General features: G+C 37.5%; 4 protein-coding genes, 1 long non-coding RNA gene and 1 pseudogene across 10 annotated transcripts; 3 read left to right on the forward strand and 3 right to left on the reverse strand.

Annotated features, from left to right (window-relative positions):
- Positions 1,808–4,085, reverse strand: Or136PSE (odorant receptor 136 pseudogene; annotated as a pseudogene).
- Positions 7,071–14,974, forward strand: LOC100680053 (male-specific lethal 1 homolog). 3 transcript variants are annotated; one of them, XM_003427700.5, is made up of 7 exons: positions 7,071–7,454; positions 8,753–9,025; positions 10,221–10,675; positions 11,924–12,346; positions 12,425–12,750; positions 12,832–13,050; positions 13,121–14,974. In XM_003427700.5, the coding sequence occupies exons 2-7, from the start codon at positions 8,887–8,889 to the stop codon at positions 13,212–13,214; spliced, it is 1,656 nt and encodes a 551-aa protein (XP_003427748.1). In that variant the 5' UTR covers positions 7,071–7,454; positions 8,753–8,886; the 3' UTR covers positions 13,215–14,974. The 3 variants fall into 3 exon arrangements, with proteins under 3 accessions (XP_003427748.1, XP_008212293.3, XP_003427749.1); XM_008214071.4 differs by lacking the exon at positions 7,071–7,454 and having other exon boundaries at positions 8,571–9,025; XM_003427701.5 differs by lacking the exons at positions 7,071–7,454; positions 8,753–9,025 and adding an exon at positions 9,799–9,927.
- LOC100117379 (actin-3) lies at positions 13,536–24,657 on the reverse strand. Of its 2 annotated transcripts, none has more exons than XM_001601454.6 (5): positions 24,476–24,657; positions 24,082–24,221; positions 23,470–23,848; positions 15,975–16,210; positions 13,536–15,803 (listed from the first exon to the last, which is right to left on the reverse strand). In XM_001601454.6, the coding sequence occupies exons 2-5, from the start codon at positions 24,205–24,207 to the stop codon at positions 15,414–15,416; spliced, it is 1,131 nt and encodes a 376-aa protein (XP_001601504.1). In that variant the 5' UTR covers positions 24,208–24,221; positions 24,476–24,657; the 3' UTR covers positions 13,536–15,413. The 2 variants fall into 2 exon arrangements, with proteins under 2 accessions (XP_001601504.1, XP_016845814.1); XM_016990325.3 differs by having other exon boundaries at positions 24,082–24,233; positions 24,476–24,626.
- LOC103317159 lies at positions 18,815–19,823 on the reverse strand. The gene has a single exon (XM_008214077.3). The coding sequence runs from the start codon at positions 19,615–19,617 to the stop codon at positions 18,883–18,885; it is 735 nt and encodes a 244-aa protein (XP_008212299.1). The 5' UTR covers positions 19,618–19,823; the 3' UTR covers positions 18,815–18,882.
- Positions 20,187–22,403, forward strand: LOC100119108 (pre-mRNA-splicing factor 18). Of its 2 annotated transcripts, XM_032599075.1 has the most exons (5): positions 20,199–20,436; positions 20,513–21,011; positions 21,138–21,416; positions 21,507–21,935; positions 22,029–22,403. In XM_032599075.1, the coding sequence occupies exons 2-5, from the start codon at positions 20,949–20,951 to the stop codon at positions 22,266–22,268; spliced, it is 1,011 nt and encodes a 336-aa protein (XP_032454966.1). In that variant the 5' UTR covers positions 20,199–20,436; positions 20,513–20,948; the 3' UTR covers positions 22,269–22,403. The 2 variants fall into 2 exon arrangements, with proteins under 2 accessions (XP_016845815.1, XP_032454966.1); XM_016990326.3 differs by having other exon boundaries at positions 20,187–21,011.
- Positions 23,782–25,807, forward strand: LOC116738561. 2 transcript variants are annotated; one of them, XR_004344858.1, is made up of 2 exons: positions 23,782–23,872; positions 24,076–25,807. It is a non-coding gene; the product is annotated as an uncharacterized LOC116738561 (long non-coding RNA). The 2 variants fall into 2 exon arrangements; XR_004344859.1 differs by having other exon boundaries at positions 23,795–23,887.
- The last annotated feature ends 1,216 nt before the right edge of the window (positions 25,808–27,023 follow it).

The following is a 27,023-nucleotide window of genomic DNA, read 5'->3' on the forward strand; positions in this document are numbered from 1 at the left end:
TTTCTTTGATATGTTGTTAATGCTTATTTATGAGCATCGCACTTCGAATATTTCAATGAAACTTTTCTAATGGTTATGATATTTTGTTCAAAAAATTGCCCTTTCAGCAAAATAATTAATTTTCAATTCTCTCTTTTTTCTCCTCCTCTATTGCTTCCTCCTAAGAGGAAGCTTTGTAATAGTAAAATTTTGAATTTCGCTGAAACTTCGTAGAAACGCATTTGGAGGTGTTTGGAGTACGAATCATGTGTTTTTAGAAAATGTCCGTGCGGATGGCTGTGTGTGTATGTATGTACGTATGCCGTCATAATTCTGGAACCACGCGATCGATCGTAATAAAATCGTAATAAAATTTGGCATACATATATATTTTCTGATTCTGACTATTTTATGGCCATATTATAGCCATTGTTTAATTTATAAAAACATTTGTTGATAATATGATCTATACAATATATTCAACAATAGTGTATTTAAAAGAGCATAAAATTGCCTACTTTTTCCCGCAGATTTTCCAGATTGACTGTTCCGTTCAATTTTTATGATAAAAAAGGTGATTTTAAAAAAAATGTTAACCAAAACTAAATCGGCAAACGTTTTGATAAAATGTATAACAATAAAAAACGATTATATCTATTTGCTGTAAAAATTTGAAATCATTTTAATGACTAGTTTACAAGCTAAAAATCGAAATTTTTAAAAATTGATTTCTACGTCGTACGCCATTACGGGAGTAAAAAGGCTTTAATTAAGTTGAAATTTTGGGAAAATATCGATCTTTTGATCACCTCGGCTAGGTTCTTTTGGCAGCTTATAAAACCGTTTAGTTTAAAAGATATCAGGATTCAAATTTTTTGTCTCACCCTGTATACCCTGTACAACTGAAAATTACTATTTTTGTTAAACCTTACAATTCGCTAACTAAAGTTCAAAATGTTTCGAGAAAATTCATGATTTTAAGAGGTTATGAGAACTCTATGGTATTTAAAATATTAAGGTTTAAATTTTTTCATGAAAACGATATGACTTGATATTGTGACGGGCGCTCCTTATATAAAATAATTAAGATTGAAAGTATTTTAAAAATCATTAATATGTATACTGTGATGTATTTAAACAATATTTTATATAGTTGAACTATAAATTTTGTTGGAGGAAGCTACGTGCCAAAGAATTGGCAGCGGTTTTTTATTCAGTTCAGAGCCTGAACTTCAGACTATCCAAATTTCGGTAATAGGCGGAGGTGGTACCGACCGCAGTCAAGATAGTATACAAAGAAAATACTCGGGCTACCGCTAATGCATCACCCGTCAAGATTCTTATGTCCCCAGCGTCCGTCAGGACGGCTCATACACTACTTACCGTGGATCGCCAGTGTTAAAAATGGCAAGTATTGATAATTAGCACACTAAGAGCAATCATTTCTTATTATTCCAAGATCATTTAATCTCACTATAGCTTCAAGATGAAAATCCGCTTTGTGTTTAATGATTCTCCTACATCTAATCTGAATCATCTTGTGCAAAGAAATAAGTAGAATCATAAATATGAAAAAAAAATCAAGCGAATTTCCCTTAATTATACAAGAATTGTTACAATAAAAAGCACGGAAATGAGATTCATTCTTCTTTGAGTAAGGAATGATTTTGGTCAGTTCAGGTATAAGGTAGAATCTGCTGACTATCGTAATTATAGAAAACATGGTTGTACTTTTTAAAATTATAATTTTAATGCTTACAGTTCTACTCAGCAATTATAATTTCTTCTAATTACACAACAATATCGAACACCACCAAATAAATCACCATTAACGAAAAGATAACAGAACAGTAATGTACGAAGCTGACGTCTTCACCAGCTGAAATTCATAAAAAAAAAAAACAAAGATGACTTGTTTAAAACGAATAAAATCAACAGAACATCTACGAAAAACATTAGATAGTTTTTTTTTACTAGTACCGATGCATAATTTTCAAAATTCATCACATATAATCCTCTTGCCGTTTGCTGGGATGGCTCTGCGCATCTCAAAGCCATTAACTTAAGTAGATTCTGACACCGGATGGAAGACTTGTACCATTCTTTCGAGTAACTAAATAAATAATTTTCAGAGCATTCGTTCGAGTAACTAAATATGTGAAAATCTGACATTGCAAAGCGATGAATGTACTCACGTATCATGAAAAAGGTCCGTACTGTGGTTGATCATCTTTTGACTCGGCCAAATCAGATAGAACATGTGTATCATTACTCCGAGTAGGATCATGATGTGCCTAAGGGAGTCGAATTGTCTGTCGAGTCTGCTTATTAGCTAATGAAAATTTCGTATAAATATGTACAATCTTATTTCTAACGATTTGTCAGGTACGATGTGGAAAATACTCACAATAGCCAAAACGAGAGTCACCAATAAGATCGTAATGCCCATTTCTATCAAGAAGTACGAAGTGTACGAAGCCTCAATTATCCTTGTAAACCTGTTGAAAAAGCTCAAACATCTCCTCACAATAAAAAATTTGTCTCTGATTTCTACTACAGAACATCACCGATACTCAACTCAACGATCTCAGTGTGCAATCGAATGGTCCTGACGATCAGTCCGTAAGTCTCTTCATCGGCCTTCTTTCCACCTCTCGTATAAATCTGCAACCTGTACCTGAAAATTCGTTATACAAACAAATTTATTCTTTATTCTTCGCAGAAACATCAGATTGAAGTTAGACAGTGTTCAACGATCGCCTGGTACATGGGACCTACGGAGGAGAGTATAGCCACCGTCAGGAGAGAGGAGAACATCTCTATTGCGTAGATCTTGTAATAGTGTTTGTCCGGGTCCACCACAGATACTCGCCTTTCCATATGAAGACCCGCTCACGTGAGCCACTCTGCAGACGGATGAAATAGTCCAAAACTAACGGACCCAACGGTAGGCACACAAACGCGATCAAAGTGTGAGTTTTAATTACCAATATAATTATAGCACAGTTGGTGATTACAACGAAAAGGACGAGTACTTATGAAAGTGATGGACAATGTTCTTCCTCTTTCGGCATATTCTAAAAAAATATTACGCTCATCCTTATCAACGATCGTCTGAAAATCTCTGGCTGTATTCTCGTAGACTGTCTTCATCTGTGGTAATTTTTTAAAGCTATATTAGCATGTACACCCAACGGTAAAATCAACTTTGAATATTAAGGGGAGGTGGGAATTGAAGCTTCCCAAATACGCTATGAGGTATTTTGTATTTCAAATGCCAGAAAAAGAACTGAAATTCTAATTAACTTTATCTTTTGCTAGAATGATTTATTAAACTTAACTTATGGCGCTCTGGTCTAATAAAAATTTGTATGTGCAGTAAAAGGTACTTTTAGCTCCCACATCCCCTTTAGACAGCCCGCCATATTAGGTGACGTTAAGTTTAGCCGGGATAGGGTGGGTTAGATGCCGTACGCGTAAGATAAAAGCACCAGTACTGCGAGACACTTTTGGTATAGTCCTTTGGAATAGACGTAAATTATGAGATTCAGTCGCAAAATTGAAATAAGGGCATAGTACTATCATGTATCCAAGAAAATTTTCTACCGATTGAAACAAAAAATTGCATTTCAAGCCCTTTTTATGCACTTGGGCCCAGTACTGGGACAACTATTATAAGTTCTTTACTTTTTTATATACGAACATAGTCGTTCGCCTAACCTTGCTTGACCCCGGTCAACTTTACATCTGACCCTCTCCTCGGCCGTGACACCGGTGATGAGCTTCACAGAGATCCCGAAAATGTAAAGTATCACACCGATATTCTGGATCATTTCGTCCATATCTTCACCAAAATACTTATACAGACGAATAAACTTGAATAAAATTATGCGCATGATATTAATTAAAATGAAGAAAATGACTACAGAATTATTGAAAAAAATAAATAAATTTCTCCTTACTTGAGGCAGGTAGCAAGAAAAGAGGAAAATTCCGAGTCCGCAGCGTCTGCAGTAATTTTTGACGCGACTCGAGTAGGGCCAGAGACCCAATAGCTTCATGCACGTCTTATTGATTACGACGTAGCGGTTGTCGAAGATTTCCATGCTTTTATTATATTCTTTTTTTTCTCCTCTTGGAAATCGCGAAAATTTGCATATATGAAATTGTCGGGCGACGCACTGTAATTGCACACCGGGGAGTCGGAATAGCGCGATTCTTATATAGGAAAGGGTAATTTATTTTCACAAAGGCTTCATTTGACATAGGACATAATATATGCTGATTTTTATTTATTCTGAAAATTAAGGAACTTGTAGAATCGGATATGAAAATAAACACGTCTAATGTTCACTCCTGCGTCTTCTTGTATCAATTCATTCAACCAATATTATTTAACTCGATTATCTATTTGTTTTTTTCAATTAGTATATTTACTATAATTATACATAATGCATGCTTTTCGAACGACATTTGAAAAAGGTGTGGAACGACTTTTCTGGCGAGTTTTATTCGCATATTTTCCTTATAAAGACTCACCCTCCTATAGGTATGGTATGTTGAATTTATTTCCCCTCTAAATTAGAGTTGGCGGAGAGAAAAGGAAGATAAAGACGCGCAATAAACAGAGCAATTGTATCCACATATTTAATTCAACGCATAATGGACGTCGTGCGACAATAATTTGCATACGTGAAATTATACATCTATTCTCTATGGTATAGATATAGCTATCGTATTACTAGTCGAAGCCGAAATAGCTGAAGCAAAAGGAGAGAGCATTTTTCAATTGCAGATGAGTAAGTACTGCGAACTCAAACGGTCTAAAATCATGCTTAGTAGCTCTTGGTGCAGGCAATATTTTATGTAAATTATGTGTATTTTTTTTTTTTTTTTTTTTTTTGTTATAGAGTAGAAACTAAAGTATCCGTTTGTTGACTAGTAGTTGGTCTCAAAAATGAGTAACAGACAATGATCATTTTTCAAGGTTGGATCCTAAACTTGTGTCTTCTATTCGGTGTCGTATATCTTTTATAGTACAGAATATCGTCAATACTCAACTGAAAAATGTTGTTGTGCAATCGAATCGTCTTGATGATTATTAGACCGTAAGTTTTCTCGTAAGCGTTCATTTCACCTCTCGTATACAAACATGCAATCTAAATATGAACACTCATCGAATAAACCATTAACGTATTATTTACACTTTACAGAAAAACGGAAAATTAAAGCTTACTTTCGCAACGAAAAATCTTAGACACTGTTCAACAACTCGCAAATGTAGCTAAAATCTCTAAAAAAAATTAACTTTTGAAAAAGTAAAAGGTTAGGCGGCGAGTTTGATATATTCCGCAACGAAATTACAGATAGTAAAGAACTGAGATCAATCAAACAAAGTCAAGTTTATCATATTTAATCGTAATGAAACAAGGAGCAACTCTCAAGATAATTACTATTTAACTTGCCATGCCCGTTTCACTTTGTTTATTGGTGGACAACTGAAATTTTCTTTTTATGTATTAGAACGTTATAGAAACACCATAAGTACAATGAAACGGGCATGGCAAGTTAAATAGTAATTATCTTGAGAGTTGCTCCTTGCTTCATTACGATTAAATATGATAAACTTGACTTTGTTTGATCGATCTCAGTTCTTTTCTATCTGTAATTTCCCTTGTGAATAAGGTGTTTTTTGGGCCAATACTTATAACGAAGGTATTGATCAGAAGGAAATGAGAATTTCCGCATGGGTGGAAGTATATAAGCGTCGCGATGGGTGACGTAACAGATTCCACAGCTGACGCAATAGTACACTCGAACTTTTGTGTCAAAGGTATGTTAATTCGCACCTTTGACAAAATTTGGACATCATGTCAATCAGATCCTACATGTTTTGTAGAAATAAATACACATATAAAGCTGGGGTATACGTGAAACAGGATACCTCGCCCAGAGTAATTGATAATCAATACGGGTGAGATGCTCAGGAGATGCTAATATTCTGTTAAATATCAGATATACGGAGCGAATTAGAACTCGATTCATTCAATTTGGAATTTTAAATATATGTTGCCCGATCAATTGCCAAAATACTTGTGTAATTATTGCGTTTACAAAAGAACAACAGATTTGAGATTCATTCGGCTGCACCTGACTGCGTTAATAAAAAAACATAAATTTAGTTAAAATATTTTTTTAGAGTACACACATTTATTTATACCTTGATTTCCCCGTACCAAATTCGTGAAAAGTTATTCTTTACCCATTGCAGCTTCCTACCTTATCATGCTGGGTTTTATATTATGCACTTCTTCATAATAAAAGTAGTATTTTTTTATCAAAAAGGATATTTTTCATGGTCATTAGAGATAAGACTTTAAAAAATGAAAAATGATCAGACTTATATGAAGATAAAATAAAAATTATTCGAACTTTATCACTCAATATTAGTTTATTAATTAATTAATTATATCTTAAGACAAGTACCTAACTACGATAAAAGTTGTCAATCTTTTAACAAAAATTTTCCGTTAGATCTTCATTCAATCAAATAACGCAACATAAATCCATCTTAAACTCAAAGCTTCGCAATTTATTTCAAACGTCAATTTAACTTCTTATTCAAGTTCCGTGCATACTGCACGTAGTAAAAAACTATCCTTAGCTGACATCTGCTACGCTACTAGACCCACCAGCAACACAAAAACTCATACGGGCATCACTATATGCAGCATATCAATACCTATAGTAGATAACACAATAAAAACACAAGCGCCACGTGACTGTACAATCGAACTTCCCGCCTCTGTCTCTCCATACAAACCACTATCATCTATCAGATGGCGCTTCTCGCAACTTAAATATACACATATATATATATATATATATATATATATATATATATATATATATATATATATATATACACACACACACACACACACGCGCGCACACACACACATATCTTTCCATGTCGGCTGCGCGCGTATTTTTCACTCCGTGGACGGCAATTATTCCCGCTCTTACTTCACACGCATTCCCGGAACACTTGCCTGTCTTTCTCGCTCCCATAAATAGCCCATCAGTAGTCACCCGGTACGCTAAACGAACGATAAACGCGAAAACCGAGAGGATCGCGTCCTCATCTCGCGACAAGTGCTAATTTACCTGTATAGATGTATATATACATAGACACAAACGGTGCGTATAATCTCTCGCCGCGCGCTCTCCTTCGGGCATCGAGCAACGAAAGTGCCAAGTGCGGCAAAAGCCGCGTCGGGTGTCCGCATAGCGGCTGCCGCGAGAAAGAGACAGAAACAAGCCGGACGAACGTATAGGATCGAACGGCGGTCCATGATATCGTTATCCTGACGCGAGAGACAAGAGGAGAGTACAGCCAAGAAGAGACATTACACACCGGGATAACGAAGGCTTCCAGCCGAAGTTGAGGGAAAACAAGTGGAATAAACCATATAGTAAGCCTTGGCTGTCGACGTTCCCTCCTCGTTTTCACGGGTTTTCCCGGAGACGACTGGGCCGCGGGATATATAGCTTTGCGTGTGCATAATATACATGAGTGTTGTGTCGGTGTGTCGTGTGATGAATGTGTGTCTGTGTGTGTGTGTGTGTGTGATCGCGCGGCGCACGAGTATATTACTCGCCGCAGGAGCCGGGCCGAGCCATCTGACCAGACCAGGATAAAAAGAGAGCGTAAGGCTTCGCTGCGGCTGCATCTATGACGTGTCGCGTTTTTACGGCTTTTCGAAGTACTTATTCCGCGGAGAGATTTTATTGGATGAAAACCGCTCCGAATCGCTGTTTCGGAGCGGTATATACGCAAGAATTCAAATTAGTCGCAAGCTTTATAATTCAAGCCCAGCGTTAGCTAGCGCGGATTATCGATTTAGTATCGAGAAACGATCAATTACGCCCCGGATTCCTCGTTAACCTTAAAGTGAGCTAATTAAACTCCAGTGCGGAACGAGCGCAGAGACCAATGGGCTCTCGATGCCGGTCGGGTTTCGATCGCCATTGGTCGGCATCTCTTTTTATCCTGCGCGCTGCAAAAGGGACTATATATAAGTATATACGAACGAAGGGCTAAGTACGTTATTGTCTCTCCCTCTCGCTCCTTGTATTCTCTTTCGCGTGTAAAACGCGAACACTGGGACGTACAGCGTCAGGATCAAAACGGAGTTATTCGCGGTGTCGATTCAGCTATAGATATTTTTTAATCGATTTTCTATTTCTAACGATTGCAATAATTATGCGAATTTCGAGTGTTCGTATTGCTCCGAAATAACGTTGCTCCAAAATAGGCTCACTCCAATACCGCAATCGGCGCCGAATCTCGCGTAAACCTACAAATCCGTCTGAAATCAACAACGCGCTGAAATAACTCGAAAGAACATTAAGTACCTCGGCTCAGCGCGTCCGAACGTTTCACTGCAGTTGCAGCCTGAGCTCCAAAAAATCTAGAACCACTGGCGCGCGCGCGCGCGACGCGCAATACGCAGCACCGCTGCTGCCGCCACGGCAAAGTGGCGTGTGCGTCGAGAGTATACACTATACAGTATACTTACTACTCTATATATGCAGTGTGTGCGCGAGTATAGTGTGCATACGCCATACACTCGCTATAGCTATATCTACCGACGTATCCTGCAGCAGTCGTCTGCCGGCATCATCGCGTCTTTCTATAAAAACCTCCGCGTCAGAGCAACGACTCGTTGTATAGGTATTTCACCTGAAAAACTTTGTGCCTATCCCGAAGAATCAGCAGCAGCAGCAGCAGGAACCGCCGGCGCCGTGGGAAAAGCAAGCCGCTTGGATGTTGGTGCGGCGGTGCGGCGGCGCAGCGGCGAGGAGGCTTCGCGGAGGTGGCGGCGGCGGCCGGGCCTCCTTGTCATGTCAGCGGGCGGCGGGCCGCGTCTGCTGAACGGCGCTACGCCGGAGACGAGGCGGCGCCAGAAGCTTGCCGTCGACGAGGATCATCGTCAGGATAACTGCAGCAACGACGACGAGCAGCAACTGGCCAACGCTATTGGTAAGTCGCCGGTATAGAATTTCATTGTTTTCTGCTGCTATACACTCGACACTGCACATACACACACTTGTTATACACTGAGTTTTTGTTTTATTGGTGAGATTCTGTATTGATTGCTGTTGTAGGTGGTTTTTCGTTTTTTTTTATTCATTGGTCTAATTTTAAAACTTTGGTGAGGAGTGTTCGTAGTACATAGCTCCGGTTGTTGCTTTTGATCTCTTGGTGTTTTCGACGCAGCTGGGGAAAGCAAGAGCTGAGCTGAACTTGTTGCGGTGTACTTATTTTGTGGTAAATTCTGTAGCGCTGATTTTTTTTGTTTCAGAACTTTTTTGTATTTTCAATTGTTTGTGTATCTTACTTTCTCTTAGTGTTTGGGTTATCGTTTTTTTTTCTTACTTGGTAGAATGAAGTTTATCTGTGAGTACATGACGCATAGTGCGCGTGTGTGTGCCTCTTTCTTTATGACAATTGAACTTTTAATTGATGATACACTTAAACACTGTGTTTTATCCAATGATTAAGGAAAAGTAAAATTTTTCAATTAAAGCCAATGACTTTCTATCCAAAAAATATTGCACAGACTTCTATAGTTTCAGTACAATTGATTGCATCTTGAATCAAATATCTAGAATCAAATAATTATTATTGTAGAATTTGTTATGTATTTTCAATTTACAGAGTCAGTGTGATTTTGTTTTTATTGTTAACACTTTATGTATCATATTAAAAAATTCAAATATGCGTATTCTTAAAAGGTATTACCACAACAGACTACTGTGCCGCATTGATCGATAAAGTAGTAGTTCTTCTTTTTCATCATTGGTCAAACACTGAGTAGCTGCTTCATATCGAATAATTCAGCTTTTTAAAATATGAAATTTGCTAATTTTTGCACAGCTCATGTAAGGATTAACCGTAGTTTTATCAAATTGCACAATACTTTGGTTATCATGTTCATTTGTGTAAAGCTAATCAACTTCTAACAAAACATAACCAATAAAAACATTGTATACTTGAGTTATTTTGCTATTAAGTTAGCTAATTTCATTGCTTTTCATTGGAAAACATGTTTTCACATTGTTCTCTCAGTGTTAATTGCCATATCTCAAAGTGTTAAAGTTTTCTGCTCTAGTTTATGTGTGGTGATGTATTTTTATTCATTGTCTGGATTTGTACACTTTATCTTATGGAACAGGTAAGGTCAGCGAGGAGGAGGTGTCCAGAGGTGGAGTTGTCACCTACAACATGGTGGCGGCGATGAACGAGCACCTGTCGTCATCGTCGGCGACGAACAGCGTACGTTCGACGACGACAGGCACAGTCAAAGACAAGATAAAGGACCACAATAAAGATAAAGAGAAGAGCGGAGCAGCTGCTGAGGATAGCAGCAAAGTTGTTGGTATACTGGGTTTCCCCTGTGATTTTGATCACATGTATGCCAGTATGACTGATGGTGGAGCCCCGGCAACTGGCACTTCAGCACTAGGTGTCAGTCCTCTGAGAGGGAACGAAGCCAGACAAAATGATCTCACAGAGGTCAAACATCTGAAGGAACTATTACTCCTGCATTTGGATCTAATTCAACAACAGTCCGAGCAAATTGTAACTAAGGACAAGCTTCTGGCTGCTCTAAGGCAGGAAAATGAAACGGTAGGTTCGCATGGTGGCCGCTTCATCTGACTTATTGAATAATATAAACTCAAATTTAGCAGTCTAAAAGTTCTCTCTATTTTGCATCACTTCATTTAAACTTTTTTTGTCTTTTTTCTTCATGTCACTTTAAACTAATAAGCTAACATAATTATCTAGTAAGCATAGTTTATAATCACAGCAATTTATATCTTTATAAATTACTTCACTTATATAAAGTAAAAATGTAAACAATGTACATGTGCAATGTTATCTCCATGTCAATACAAAGAACCAAAACAAAATTCAAATTCAATCTTATCAGAGTAACCTGGACGGATTAGGGACTTTGAATCCCGAGATTTAGTGGTCACCATGATCTAGAGTCGTGTGGTAAAGGAACGCAAAGTGTTTGCCGCCAAATTCTCGGCTACATCTCAGTCTGTCAGTGTGTTGAACAAGTATAGTCTAATCTGTGAAAAGCAGAGGAGTCGTAGATGTCACTGTATAGTGTGTTGGAAGCCTACAGTTATTGTGGTTGTGTGTTGATTATATAGGAACTGTTAAAGCGGTAGATCTGTGATTTTCTGTCAGTAAAGAGCGATGTTTTTGTGTTCGTTCGACGGCCAAGTGTGCTCCTCACATTTGTATACATTGCAATACTTTCGGCAACATTTCTAGAAACGAAAATTTTGAAATTTTTTTCTGCAATTTCTCGCTTTGTGATTCGAGAAAATGCTACAAGATGGAATTGCTTTTCAAGGTCAAATCTGGTGCCGGTAGCTGCTAGGGTCCCCAGAACGTGAAAGCAGAGGTGCCAATTGAGCGCGGCAATTTCAAACTGCTCAGTGGTGGCGCTTGTTTAAAATGTCAAAATGCCGAAAAGGAGGAGGAAAACTCCTGTAGGAACTATCTTTGATTCAGAAAATTCAAACAGTCTGATTGACTAATTTTGCTTTTTAGAAATTAAAAATTTATTTCACGATATTACGGATTCGTTAAACGTTAAACAATGCCATACTTTTTCAGTGAAATTCTGCATCGCTTGTTTATTCATACAAAATATGGACAATAAATTTTCAAATTTTAGATAGGTTGTGAAATCAATGTTTACTTATTTGTATGTTTTGCAAGAAGCAAAGTTAGTCGATTTTCGCAAACATGGTCAATGCACAATACAGCTTTTTTTGCTTTTATAATTTAAAAATAATAAACAGAAAACCATTTGATACAGAAACCATAGACTAATTAAATTTTTTTTTTCTACAGCTTAAACTGCGACTGGAGCGCATGGACAGACGAGTGAACCTCCAGAAAATGCGATCAGAGAATGCCGAAAATGCAGTAGATAACATTGGACCCTGTTCACCGCCGAGCTTAAACGCATCCTCAAACAGTCTTCCGTCGACAAGCGAGACTCACAAGAACGCGCAATCCGATTCTCACAGCCCGCAGTACAGCGAAAGCTTTAAAATAAGGCTAAATACCACTGGTGGTATAACAACACTGAAACAAGAATCGCCTGAAAAACAGGAATTTAAACAAGAAAACATGGGAGAATCTTGGGAGAACAAGAATAAAAAACGGAAGTCGGATCCGACGGCTGTGACCAATAGCGCCAAACGAAAAAGAGGCGTCTCCAGCTCGTCGACGATAAGCAACGATGCTTCTTCGACTGCACCGGAAAGTCTTGTAAGATTTTGGCTTTAGCATTATAGGATATAATATCTGGTCCAATTTTCTCAATTAACGAGGCTTGTTATTTTACAGGGTGGCAAAGGTCCCAGTCACGAGAGTTTAAAAAAGTCAGAGAAGAAAGGGAAATCATTGATAAAAAGAGAGTGCTTTCTGACGACAGAAGAGCACTATTACACAGCTGTAGGAGAGGCAAATTATGCACTTGCCCTTAAGGATCGTTCATCGCCGGAAGCTAACAGTAAATCCTTGGAAGTTCCTAACTGGAGGGTAAAAGTCTACACTAGCTGTTACACAATGGAAGGCACTGAAAACTTGGACGATGAGATTTTCAACAAGAGGCATTTAAAACTTGAAAACGACGAGAGAAGACGGAAGCGCTGGGATGTACAAAGGATAAGGTATGAATATTTTTCTTTGAAAAATTCAATCTTTAAAAATAAAAACATTACGTATATTGACAATCGAATAAATCAACACAGGGAACAGAGACACATTGAGAAGTTAAAATCGAGACAAGAAAGGCAGAGTCATCATGCCACTTGCTACAACACGAATCACACTGGGCCGTGTCCTTCCGCGCCGGAAGAAGAGAGTGTTACAACGATGTGGCCAGAAGTTGATCAAATACAAAGCATTCAAGTAGATACTCAATTGCCCATTTCTGCATTTGGAGCTTCTGTTCCTAGTTTTTCCCCAAGGTAAATTATTATTTAATAATATAACGCAATAATAAATTGGATCAGTTATAAAATAATTAAATTATTGCAGTGAGTTCTCTTTACCTTGGCTGATCAATTCGAAATTGAAGGTTCGACGGCCCAAACGATCAAGCAGCAGAAGAAGAAAATCGTCCAGAAGATAAAAATGTTTTCGAGCATCAAGTGCAAAGGTGATTTTAATTCATAAAAAAAAAAAACAATTTTAATTGCCGTCAACGGTTTGTGCGGTGTCGATCGCATTTGACTTTTTAATTATCCCGAGTGCGTTATTCCCGCTGTGTATCATAGGGCACCAAAGATATCCTTGTTATTTTTAATTTTTATGATTCTTTTTAAGAAACTTTTTTCAATCAATCGTCAGGAACAACCATTTATTTTGATTTCCTTTAAAACTTCATTGCGATGCGACGAATGTATTTACAAGTCAGCGAAGTAATGAGCTGATTCTTTTTAATATTTCGTACCTGTAACCGGCGTCACGTTATTTTTTGTTTTTTTTTTATTCCAGGGAGTATTTCGTATGCGAATATATACTTTATAAGATTTGATAAATTATTGTCAGATACTAATGAATTCTATACATTTATTATAAACGAACAAAATGTGTCCTATTATATTGAACGTTACTTTGGAGAAGAAAAGGAACATTTGTATAAAATGTAGAGATACTAAAATGTACTGTGTAGTGTCCGTTGACAAATCTTTGTAAATTTTTCTCCGTGTAGGGGAGAAAGCGCCATTAATCGTCACAAGAAAAATAGAAACGAAATATGCATTAAGGAGGCCTATGTTCAATCAGCAAATATTGTATTTATATTTTTTTTAAAGACATCTATAAAGTGTCACTGTAGCTCAGCTTCATAATCCTGAATCATGTTTGTGAATTCAAGACATCTTTAGATTCATCTTTCATCTCATATTCTTTTTGTACTGTTGATATATGTACTCTTTTATTATTTTTTCGAATTATATGCCTATAAGTTGAGAACTGAGTATAATTATTATTTTCTATTATCAGCATCACAGTTACTTAAAGATTGCATCAAGCTACGTATTTTTTTTCGGCATATAGAGGAGAGAAAGAAAAGGAAGCGAATGTGAAATCCCTTTGTATGTTGTGCTTGAACTTGGGTATTACCACGTGGTACGACTTTACTGTAGTAGAGCCATAAGAGTTACAAAACAAACAAGCGTGGGCCTTCCAAGCTCTAGTTAAGAGTGAAAAAATATGATAGTATATAATAATTCAGTTAGACAGGATGCTGTGATGTTACTGTCAGGTTTCGAGTATATGTGAGCATATTATTTTCTACGAGCGATGTATCATTTAGTGATGATTCGTTTATTTAAACAGGGAGATCAGTGTTGAGTGTAATGTCTGCAGCGAAAGGAACTATCAAAAGTGTGATGTCTTACCTTATCGTCGGAACTCATGACATTCTTAATTCTTTTTTTATATTATTACTTCTTTGGGCGGACTGTAGCTAGTATCTATGTGTCTATACAAAACCTCAAGTAACTGGTATAATTACTGTGTAATTGACCGTCCGTTGGAGCGATTGGAAAAAAGAAAACCTTTATTGATGAGAGAGGCCTTGTGTACGATACTTGTATGATTTTTTTTACCATTGAAAAGCTTCTGATTTTTCAATTTACGCGTTGTTGCATCTGCTTTATGTAGAAACGGCGAAATATCTTTTTCCGCAATCATATGCATATTTCAGTCCACCCTTGCAAAGGAAACTGTCACTCATGTAGCAAGCGCCGTGGATGCAAGACGTCTTACTCTTTTTTTAGACATTGGCATTTTCACTTTAATTTCAGATCTGCCTTACTTATTGTACTATGTATATATTTCTGATTATATTCTAGAAATAAAAAAAAAATGTATATGCGAAGAAAAATCGAGCTTTCATCTCATTCCACCAGTTCTTCATCACAACCATAGATTATTTGTATTTAAAACAAGCCATTTTATTCTTTTTTTCTATAAAAATTCAACAATCTAAACTTAAACTAAGATATTATTACATATTATCTTAACAGTGAATATATTCAGTAAAGGCGAATAAATAAAACTCAAGTCAGATACGGCAGTCGCGTGCCTCAAGCATCTGTTGTCCTGATGCTGAAAATCATAACCATATAGAGTGGAATAAAATTTGCAAAACTCAATAAGTTGTTTTTATGTACACGACGAATATGAGAAATAAATATTTCACTCGCGAAAGATAGTTAATAAATTGTTGTAATTAATTTGATTTTTTGTACGCGCAGCATAACGATTAGTCCTAATTTTAGTCGTGTAAGCCTACAAGGAGTGTGTAAGAATCGCGACCGTCTTAGAAGCACTTTCTGTGCACAATTGATGGCCCGGACTCGTCGTACTCCTGCTTGGAGATCCACATCTGCTGGAAGGTGCTGAGACTGGCAAGAATAGAGCCACCGATCCATACCGAATACTTGCGTTCAGGCGGTGCGATTATCTTGATCTTCATCGTGGACGGAGCCAAGGCGGTGATCTCCTTCTGCATACGATCGGCTATGCCCGGGTACATGGTGGTGCCGCCCGAGAGAACGGAGTTGGCGTAGAGATCCTTACGTATATCCACGTCGCACTTCATGATTGAGTTGTAGGTCGTCTCGTGAATGCCGCTCGATTCCATGCCCAGGAAAGAGGGTTGGAACATTGCTTCTGGGCAGCGGAAACGCTCGTTGCCGATTGTAATCACCTGTTGGAGGAGAAGATTTTTCGTGTCAGCTACGGAATGAAATTTATATTGCGTAATTTTCAAAGCAAATTTATCAATGAAGAAAAGTCGAATTGATGGTGCAAATGTAATAGTTTTACTTCTAGCTTTACTATTTTCGTAGAATTTATATCAGCAACGCAAAATACTGACCTGTCCATCGGGAAGTTCGTAGCTCTTTTCGAGTGCACTGGATCCGGCAGCAGTGGACATCTCTTGCTGGAAGTCCAGGGCGACGTAGCAAAGCTTCTCCTTGATGTCACGAACGATTTCACGCTCGGCAGTCGTCGTGAATGAGTAACCACGTTCGGTAAGGATTTTCATTAGGTAGTCGGTCAAGTCGCGTCCGGCCAGATCCAGACGTAGTATTGCGTGGGGTAGAGCATATCCTATAAAGATAAATTTGATCGCGCAATTTAAACATTTTAGCTGATTGAATAAAATTATTTAAAAATAATATCCATGTGACGCGCAGTGCTATTCCATTCTTACTTGTGGGATAGGGGACAAAAAGGATAAAAAAAGACAAGCCCGTACATTTTTAAAAGTTCCTTACGTCTAATTATTTACACGATACATTTACAAAATATTTTGACAATGCTTATCCAGCATTTTTCATATTCTCTTCAGATTATATAAATACTTAACGTATAAATTATGAACGTTCGTGCATTTCGACTCGTTTTATAGAAATAATTTTCACTTCTGCCAAAGTTTTAGCAAATTTTTTCACTATGTCCATTTGTACTGCTGTTTAAAAGTCATTGCTCATTCGTATAACCGATAGTTTTTCTTCTGCATCATAACGTGTTTTGTGCATATAAATAGGCCTTTTAATTCAAAATTTCTTATAGCCTACTACCACGCAATAGCCTGAGCTTATAAGGACGACTTCGGTACAGTATGAATCAGCACTGTTAGAACACTCTGGCCTTTTGGTTTATTAAAAACCAAGGAGCCATCGGCATCTCTGTACTCCGACAAATCCAATTCCAGGGCGGACTTCGATCCCATTTTCTCACCAGCCTTCTTTGAATACGGCGACGTGCTAATCCCGAAAACTAAATCGATTTGGTTTCGACAAGCCCATTCAAATCCTTTCTGGATCAGAAGAAATGCTAGACCGCTTTTCCTGTGCTCCTTGACAATGCCAAGCGCATAAGATTCTGCAAAACGTTTAGCTTTTGGAAACTTGGAGTACAGATCAGCTTTGTCGATTATATCGTTCACGTAACGAAAGTAATCGCGGATCACTTGACTTTTCGGTGGATGAGTCTTGTAGACGTTGACGGAGCGATCTTCGGGTGGGACAAACTTTGGATTTTCAGTTAAGTTTATCACGTGGACACCGACAATTTCGCCGGTGCTTTTGTAGATGAGAACATGACAGATGTGACTTAAAACCACGGCTGCGGTATTGGTTCGTAGATCTTCTTCGATTTGACGTAGGTCAGCTTCAGTTAGGCTGGGTTTATATTTTTCGAGCAGACCCTGTAAAATCATTTCTTCGGAATGAAAGCTTTGTTCCAAGATCGAATTTATGATTGGAATGTCTTCTTTTGTAGCTTCTCTTACGTAGTAATCCTCGAAGCACATATTGTTTAATTACTTTGTGTTTATGTTGCAATTGTTGTTGAAAAAGATGGATTGTATTTTTTTGCACAAACGATTTAAAAAATTAAGGTTCTACACTTAATTGGAAGATGGTTCTTAAACTATTTATACATTATTGGATATAAAATAAGTCTTTCAACTCTATCCTCCATCGAACTATTTTAGTACGCTACTTGTTCGGCATATAAAAGCCATTGTTTTTCCTTGAAAAATTATATTTTTCAAGTGCCACGTTATTTTTTATTTTGATCTAATCTAATCTACTGTAATTAAAAAACAGGCCGAGTATAAAATTGGCCATTTTGTAGATAGATAATTTAAAGTCCTCGAAGAATTTCCGCTTAAAAATAATTGAAGGTCAATTATTTCCTTTAATTGGCTTGTACCCTAGTGGAAAAAAATTGTTATAAATTGTAATAAAACGCAAACAAATGTAAGAAAATGTAAGAAACTGTACCTTTTTGTTGGATTTCGGATCTTTTTTCTCATACGTTTTTGTACGCTTTCTTACATTTTCAGATTTGTTAACTTTTTTTTACATTTTATTACAATAATCTATTACATATGTTATTTTACCGCCTAATATAGCCAATATATTATTTTAATTGTTAATTTTATAATAAAATGTAAAAATGCATAAGAAATTGTAAGAAAAAGTAAAAGGATGTAAGCAGAAGTAAGAAAATAAAAAAGTCGCCATTTTCTTATATAATATTACGCTTACAGGCAATTTTTTACATTTTGTTGTACTTTTTACGTATTGTTACATTTGTCGTTTTAAAGAAGAAACCCCCATGAAATCCTGGATCAATGGATTTGTAATAAATTGTAATAAAACGTAACAAAATGTAATAAAATGTAAAAAAGGTCCGAAATCCAACAAAAACGTACAAAATGGTACGCGTATTGTTACATTTTCTTATATTTTATTATACTTTATTACATTTTTTATTTCCACTATAGGGTAGGTATTGAATGAATGCATTTGTAATAATGTTTTCACGGATCTAAAATAAATAACTTGGATCGTAATATGGCGCTGGGTTATTCGCAAATTTTTGGGCGTTATATATAATGGCGCATACGTATAATGTATCTTTTAAAAAACAAAGCTTTCAACGACAAAAAAACGGAAAACGTTTGCGCTCGTTTTCCGCAACTTAAAGGTGCTTTTCAAACCCGTGTGTCTTCGATTTCGCGCATATACGTATATACTAAAATTAAGATTAATTAATAAAATTAATTTCTTATTCCAGATATATACCAATAAATTAAGAAACGATAATGTAGTATAGATGAAGGATATAATAATATATTCCACAAATACCCAATTACTCGTTATAATAAAATAACTTAATAGAAGAAAAGAAAAACAATGCTTCGTGCTTTAGCGTAAATCTCAATTATTATGTTATTATTTTTTATACATAACTATGTATACATTATTTTACACAGATTTGAATTTGAAATCATCCACGCTCGACTGCATAGCCATAACAGAGGCAACGCTGTGTCCCCTTGATTCCTCATAAAGCAAAGAGCCATCGGTATCTTTGTACTCCAGCAAATCCAAATCCATGACGTTCTCCAGTCCCAGCTTTTCTGCGGCCCTCTTCGAAAACGGCGACGTGAACAGTCCGAAAACCACATCCACTTTGTTCATCCGCGCAAAAACGATTCCTTCCCTCATCAAAAGCGTCGACAGTCCCTTCTTTCTGTGATCCGCGTCAATCGCTATCGCGTAAAACTCCAAAAAGCGTTTGGCTTTTGGAACCTTGGAAAACAGGTCGGCTCTGTCGATCATTTCGTTCATGTGGCGGAAGTAATCGCGGAGAAATTGACATTTCGGAGGATGAGTCTCGTAGACGTCGATGGAGCGATTATCCGCTGGGACGAGCTTTGAATTTTCACTGGCGATCATAATGTTGACCCCGACGATTTTGCTGGTAGCATTGTGGACGATAACTTGGCAGGGATAATTGGCGACCATGGCTGCGATTATTGCTCGCTGGTCTTCGTCTATCTGACGAAGATCGTCTTGGGTTAAGGTCGATTTGTATTTTGTCAAGAGACAGTGAAGAATTGTTTCTTCGGGGTGAAAGCTTCGTTCCATTAGGGAGTTTATCGCTGGAATTTCTTCATTCGTTGCTTCTCTCACTTCGTAATCTTTCATGAAAATCATTTTTCGCACCCTTTACGTGATTTCGCTTTATTAATAGTTTATACACAAAGCTGTGTCTTCGTTCGGATGACAAATTATTTTGTAAGCAATTTTATGAGAAATCTTGAAAAATCATTGTTATGTCTATTTATATAAAAGTCGTACTTATTTATATATGTCTCTTATATTAAATGAACCGAAGCTTTTTATTTTACACTATATACTTTATGTACCGTTACTTTTATTCCCTATTATTAAATGTCGTCGCGCGCACTGCTTAGTCCATAATTTATATTTACACTTTTATAAATAACGGTCGATCATTTAATACATTAGAATAATTCAACCCTTAATGTATAAAATTCAAAGTTAAAAGTTTTGCTTTAAAGTTTATGACAGAACGAAAACACGAAGTAACCTCGTATGCTTTGCCAGAAATCTATTCTAACATGATTTCTAACAGCTGTAGATAGATACAGGAAAAGCGATAGTACCTATATATATAGAATAATACAGTATAACCGGGAATAACCGAGTCTTCGAACTTCGCAATGTTAATCATAGATGTCACTAGAGTAGACATTCAAGTACCTATATATAGTAAGTGGGCTTGACAATGGAGTTATGATCCTTATCATTGTTAAAAAAATATAAATGTAGATAAGTCTCGAGAGCTATGCATGTATGTTAAAAAAATGTGCAATATACAAGTTCCATATCGTGTAAACCTTTATCGTCGTTATAAACATTCATTATAGGTATATCGCAATGACTTATAATGGAAACTACAAAAATGTTAAAACACCTTCAAGAAATAAGTGACTATAAGACATTTTTATCGTAAAGCACATTTCTTATTTTCAAGTTTCCGTTTACTACAAATCATACATTTAATCAATATATTCATTATATATAGATATGCAATTAAACAAGTATAAAGTTCTCAAAACGCTACAGAAACTAGGCAGCAAATTTTATGTGTGTTCTACAAAGGTGTATTTATGTCGATAAAGCACGAAGGCGAACGATTCCTTAAACCTGCACCCTTCTCTTATCATCCCCAAAAATCCAACATTATACTCGTTCTAATATTCGAAAATCCCACGTTCAGTAAAGTCGTCTGCAACATCGTCGGTATACGACGGTACCATATATACCTACTTATCCTTCGCGCGGCGACATATCGCATCAGTCTATTTTTGTCAGCTGATTGAAGAACCTTATTTGAGGTTAGAGTCACAAATTGTGCTATGTACACAAACAGTCTCATCATTTTGCCCCTTTGACTAAACCAATTCCTGCCGCTTTCACTTATAATTAAATCCTGTGGAATATAATATTCCTTTTCGATCATGGACATTCTCAAAGCAGAAATTGCAAAAAAACGAAAAGAGTTGGCGGACAAAAACGTATTGGTTAGTACATCATTACGTATGATAGTATACTGATTTATTTCAGTTTTTCAAAATTTTGCGTACTTGCGAGCGATAATAGTCTTAAAATTATATTATATTCATAAACGTTTATTTTAATTTTCATAGCAAAACAATAAAAAGTACTTCAGAAGAGGAGACTTACTGGCAACGGAGCAAAAGGTTGTCAATGATACAAACTCAAGCAGCAATGAAAACGATGCTGACAGAAGAGCAGCTGCTGAGAACTCGATGATACAAGATAACTCACAAAATACTTTACCTAGGGCAGAAGTTATCCGCAAACTGAGAGAAAGGGGTCACCCGATATTACTTTTTGGTGAATCGGAAATCGACTCCTTCAAACGATTGAGAAGATGTGAAATACTTGAGCCAGAAGTTAATAAGGTATAAACCACATTCATGATTCCGATATTATTCAATAATCTACAACCAAAAAAATTACTTAACCTTACAAGCACATTTTGTTTTCTTCAGGGTTTGCGTAATGATTTCCAAGAAGCTATGGAACAGGTGGATCAAGCCTATTTGGACGAAATTTTGAAATCCTCAAAGCCACAAGAACAGCGCAAAAAAGGCGATGTGCATGTGCCCGATGAAGAAGTGACTTATGAAGATATACAAAAAATGGCCGAAAATCTTGATAAGAATAATCGAGAAACCGACATGCATATCATCACGACGTTTTTGCAGTTTTTAATGAAAATTTGGGGCGATCAACTGAACAGCAGGGCAGGTGCTGAGAAAATGGGCGCTAAAGGAAAAATGGACAGTGCAATTTATGCTCAAACAAAGGAATATTTGAAACCACTTCTTAGGAAATTAAAAAACAAATCCCTCCCCGAAGATATTACAGATAGTTTAACGGAAATCGTAAAGCACTTACTAGAACGAAATTATATTTTGGTAAGCTATATTCACAAATACTAATAAGGACGTAATATATGCTAATTATTGAAAGAGTGTAACAATAAAGTTTCTTTTTCTTCAAATTTTCAGGCTAGCGACGCTTACCTTCAAATGGCAATCGGAAACTCGCCCTGGCCGATTGGTGTAACTATGGTCGGTATTCACGCACGTACGGGTCGAGAAAAAATTTTCTCGAAAAATGTGGCGCACGTAATGAACGACGAGACACAACGCAAGTACATTCAAGCTCTAAAAAGACTTATGACCAAATGTCAGGAGTATTATCCGACAGATCCGTCGCGATGTGTTGAATATACGAAAAATACGTAATTTATTTGTAAGTTACCTCGATTTCTGTATAAAATTGTAAATTAAGTTATAACATAGTTGACCTTTTTTAAAGTAATATAAATGTAACGCGTTTCATTAGGGATACAATAAATAATATTTATATTTTTACGAGAACTTTGGTTCCACTTTGTTGGTAGCAAGAACATCAAGTCAAGTATCTCATATACCAACAAAGTATAAGACATATATACGCAAGTGATTTGAGTGAAAAATATACAGTAAAATAAATCGCGTCTATATCCAGTTTACCGTTTAACGAGCCGACGGTGCTTGATAGTCTATTATCGACACGCAGTGATTATTTCTGTATCAGTTGAGCTCAATTGATCGATGCATCCTTGAGTACAATTAAGCGAAAACGGCAGATCCAAGACGTTCGACCTTGATCTTAAGAGTGCTCCACACTTATGCTAGAAGTTCGAATTTTTAGCAGCGCCCCCACGTTACGTCTGAATAACCATTAATAATTTAAACAAACTTAAAGGTTGAAAAGTGGGTATTAGTGAGTTTCAGCAAGTGTAGTGTGTATCAAGGAATATTACAAAATTAGTTTATTAGGTAAAAGTTTAAATTCACATTTTATTCCGTCGGACAAATTTTAACTGATATGATGATAAAGTTAGTCAATTAATTAGAATAAACAAAAAACGTTTTCTTCGCTAGGTGGCGGGTCACTCAAGGTGTGGAGCACTCTTAAACGCGCGCTTTCCCAACGCCAAAGAAATTAGTTTAATAGACTTTGTATTTTCTGCTCATTATAATCTAAAATCGTGTTAAATCGGTGCTATGCGGTGGAAAAAAGGTGGGAGATGTACGCACGCACGAGTGATGAACACTGAAGTATTCGGAGCGTGGCGGCCGCTCGTTAATTTGAAATAATACATATGCACTTGAGCATTATAGTTTTACTTTTAATTGAATGCCGATCGAGGTGTTAGGAAAGTCTATCGCTCGGAGAAATGTTTCGAAACTAGCATCTTAATACTTTAAGAGTTGAAATTGAATGTGCGAAACACTCGACCGAGTTGAATGACATCGAGTATTAATTAATTAAAAAAATAATAGTGTGTTCAAAGCGTATACATATACCATCAGTAAAACGATAATATAAACGTGGAGACTTTCTTATGATAAAATAGAATGTATTCGTAGAAAGAATTTCAAACAAAATCTCACTGACCTTCGTAAATAGGCACAGTGTGCGAAACGCCATCGCCACTGTCGAGCACGATGCCGGTGGTCCTGCCAGATGCATAGAGCGACAGGACAGCCTGAATAGCTACGTACATAGCCGGCGAGTTGAACGTCTCGAACATGATCTGCGTCATCTTCTCTCGGTTGGCCTTAGGGTTGAGAGGAGCCTCGGTGAGGAGAACGGGATGTTCCTCTGGGGCGATGCGCAGCTCGTTGTAGAAGGTGTGATGCCAGATCTTCTCCATGTCATCCCAGTTGGTGACTATTCCGTGCTCGATCGGATATTTAACCGTGAGGACACCGCGCTTGGACTGGGCCTCGTCGCCTACGTAGGAGTCCTTCTGGCCCATGCCGACCATGATGCCCTGTGGATCAAATCGATGGTTGACGTGAGGATTTTAATTGTAATAATTTTTTGCAATCAATGGAAGCCTATTGGAATAATGAGTCATTGCGCTGACTTGACAAGCAATTTAATTTTCATAATAAAACTCGAAAAATGAACTTGCTATACAGCGTCGATATAGATATATGTGACGACTTTCGAAGATCGACAAAAATGCGCAGAAGTGTAAACGGTTTTCTTAATTAGACTCACCTGATAGCGGGGCCTGCCGACGATGGATGGAAAGACGGCTCGAGGCGCGTCGTCGCCGGCGAAACCAGCCTTGCACATTCCCGATCCATTGTCAACCACGAGAGCGGCTACGTCGTCGTCGCACATTTTCGATATCAAAACTGAAATTTCAACTGGATTTTATTTTCAACGTTTTGTCCTCAAGCTTATGTTGCGTGGACGTTACTCGATAATCTGTATCCTTAACGATTTCATTTAACATAACACATTTTCTGTTTTGACGAAAAGCAAACGAACGAAAGTTAAAACTGTAATTAAAAATCGATTATTAGAGTAATGTTTAAAAACCACTGTCGTAACGTCCACGATAAACACTTGAATATATACCCCAAACACCCGCATACCGCAGACTTACAGGTATCTCTGATGGTAACACAAATGACTAGATCGGATCGATCTTCGAAATCGCCAAAACCGATCGCACTAGGCTTGTAACAAATGCAACGGCAAAAGAAAGCGAAGCACACGGTGAATCCGCGACGAGGATGAAACGTCGAGTCCTCGAGCGAGCTGTGTCCGGCCGACTTTATACCGGGGCTCCCCTTCCGCGTGCCTCGCTCGCATCTTTATATGGGCATCGGCTTTAATCTCGGGCGCGAGCTGCAACCGATTTTCGCCTTTTTCGCGCGCGACGAGGCTTCCGGGGCGCGCCGAGCCGTTCTTTTTACTTTTTACTTCGGAGCGACCTTCGCGACCTTAACAGGGTGTAGGTGACTAAAGGAGTTACGCGTGATTGAGATTTGGAGCGCGAGAGCTTTTCTCGAGTTTTATCTCGATTTTTTGGCAAGATCTACTACTGGAGTAGCTTTTGCATTCGAAATTTATAAAGTAGAGTATAATATGAAATTCTTTTGGATAGTCTCTCATTTTTATATTTAGAAGGGCAGCAATTGAAAATTAACATTCCGGATGCAGCTTTAATAATCAGCAGGAAAAATCAGCAATTTGTATGAAGAGAGTCGTTCATTCAACGGTTTTCACCATTTATCGGCTACTCTCGATATTGATGAGTAGCTATATCTGTTACCTAACGCTATCGCGATGCAGAAGTGATATATGATGAATGAAAAAATAAATGATTCTCGAACAGCTTTTTTCTGAGGATTTGTATAATCACAATAAATAAGTTTAATAATTTTATAATGAAGTCGGCATATCAGCATAGCAGTGGTTTATAATTTCGGTATATATAGCATAAAGACATAATAGCCATTTGGCATTGCGACGCTTTTCCTTATAAGGAGCGATTTTGCACTTATCTCTAAACGAGAGAAAAAAAATGATTCACGGGCTAACTCAGCTCCGTTAGCGCAGATATAAAGGATTTATAGATCGAATCCGATGGAAATCTAAAAACGCATAATGTAGTGTCGTATAATTCCGATATACAAAGGCGCATTTTTCCTTGCAGCCAGGGTTTACAGCCTCCCCAATATACACATCAGCGTACAAACCAATCGGCCCTATATAAACGCGTACGTGTGCAGTAAATGTTATAAATGTTGAAAAATGGTGTATATCATCTGCAGCGATCGAAATAAAGAAAATCGTTTCTTCCCGCCGACGCGTCGAATAATAAACAATAACTCATCGCATCTCGATACAGCCGGCGTATCCGCAGGGAAAGCCCATATCTCGCGAGCGCACACATCCATACGGCGGGCAATCTTTCCTCGCAACAGCTCCATAATAGCGCGCCGGCGGTGCACTTCTAGGCGCTAACGTGCGCAACGAGGCTGCACATCCCGGCAAACAGAGCGTATAGAGAATAAGCGCCGAATAAGTCCCGCGGTGCATCGCTCCTGATGCGCGCACACGCGGCCTCTTTCAATTCCTCCTCCTTTTTTTCAAACATTTTTTCTCTTCTCTTCCTATACACGTACTCCGGGAAGAAAGTCGCGGCGAAAAGTTTTTATATTCTCTTCTTGAAATTCTAAAAAAATTTTCATCGAAACCTACTGTTACTCGACGTCTAAACATTTAATAGCTAATCTAATTAACGAGTGATAATAACATGAACAACAAAAGCCTGAAGTTTAATAAATCATTGCGTTTACGAGTTTTTACTCGGCGCGAAGAAAGTAAATTTTGCAGCTTAACGATTATTACACGCCAGCGGCAATAAATTTAACGTAATCTGCCAGCATCAAGTGCATGTATCTACGATCAAAAACAGAGGAGGAGCCGCTCGCCAATTCAAATCGGAAAAATTCATCAAAGTTTCTTTAATTAAGTGCTTATTTATTTCGGATTATCTCGGAAAATGTATCGGAGTTTTAGGTATAGTTTAGTTTTACGCATCAGAATTCCAAAGAAATTAATTGTACCTATATTTTTAAAATGGAAATTGTTTGCGCACTGAGTTGTATTGTTCTGCGTTCAGGTCAACCAACTGTTAATTCATTTTTATAGAAAATTAAAAGTGATATGATTCAATATTTAATGTGCACGCATTTAAGTTTTACTGAATGCAATACCTCTGCATTCTTCTACTCGATTCAATTATTCTTTTTCGAGTAAAGTAAATTTTGTAATTACCAAAAAGTAAATATCGAGATAATTTCATACCTACAATAAGTACCCTTGACATTACGACCGGTCATCAGTAAAATTCGAATAGAAGTCAAGATAACAAACACAAACAAAAAACTCGTTACACGTCACTTAAGCTTTTTGTCCCCAAAATTACGTCCCTCTCGTAACCGATATTCTCTCCACCTTCGTTCACCATAAACCCATCGCAGCTAAGCGTCCTTAATCTTGACCCAAATCCTCGTCCCGTCGCCGTTTGCACTTTGCGCACGGAAACGTTCGCCCGAACGTGTCATCAGCGCCGCGACGAAACTACAATATCCGCGCGTATAAGGATCTTGGCGAAGGCTGTGCGTATATGTATACCTACA

The sequence above is a fragment of the Nasonia vitripennis genome, chromosome 1, assembly GCF_009193385.2.
Source record: "Nasonia vitripennis strain AsymCx chromosome 1, Nvit_psr_1.1, whole genome shotgun sequence".
Lineage (NCBI taxonomy): Eukaryota > Metazoa > Arthropoda > Insecta > Hymenoptera > Pteromalidae > Nasonia > Nasonia vitripennis.

Bases quoted from the DNA above. Each gene is read 5' to 3' on its own strand.
- LOC100680053 (XM_008214071.4), top strand. From the start codon at position 8,572: ATGCAGTGTGTGCGCGAGTATAGTGTGCATACGCCATACACTCGCTAT. The intron at 12,347-12,424 runs GTAAGATTTTGG...GTTATTTTACAG, and splicing joins CGACTGCACCGGAAAGTCTT to GGTGGCAAAGGTCCCAGTCA. The intron at 12,751-12,831 runs GTATGAATATTT...AAATCAACACAG, and splicing joins TGGGATGTACAAAGGATAAG to GGAACAGAGACACATTGAGA.
- LOC103317159 (XM_008214077.3), bottom strand. From the start codon at position 19,617: ATGATTTTCATGAAAGATTACGAAGTGAGAGAAGCAACGAATGAAGAA.
- LOC100119108 (XM_016990326.3), top strand. From the start codon at position 20,949: ATGGACATTCTCAAAGCAGAAATTGCAAAAAAACGAAAAGAGTTGGCG. The intron at 21,012-21,137 runs GTTAGTACATCA...TAATTTTCATAG, and splicing joins TGGCGGACAAAAACGTATTG to CAAAACAATAAAAAGTACTT. The intron at 21,417-21,506 runs GTATAAACCACA...TGTTTTCTTCAG, and splicing joins TTGAGCCAGAAGTTAATAAG to GGTTTGCGTAATGATTTCCA.
- LOC100117379 (XM_001601454.6), bottom strand. From the start codon at position 24,207: ATGTGCGACGACGACGTAGCCGCTCTCGTGGTTGACAATGGATCGGGA. The intron at 23,849-24,081 runs GTGAGTCTAATT...TTTGATCCACAG, and splicing joins TCGGCAGGCCCCGCTATCAG to GGCATCATGGTCGGCATGGG. The intron at 15,804-15,974 runs GTCAGTATTTTG...CTCCTCCAACAG, and splicing joins ACGAACTTCCCGATGGACAG to GTGATTACAATCGGCAACGA.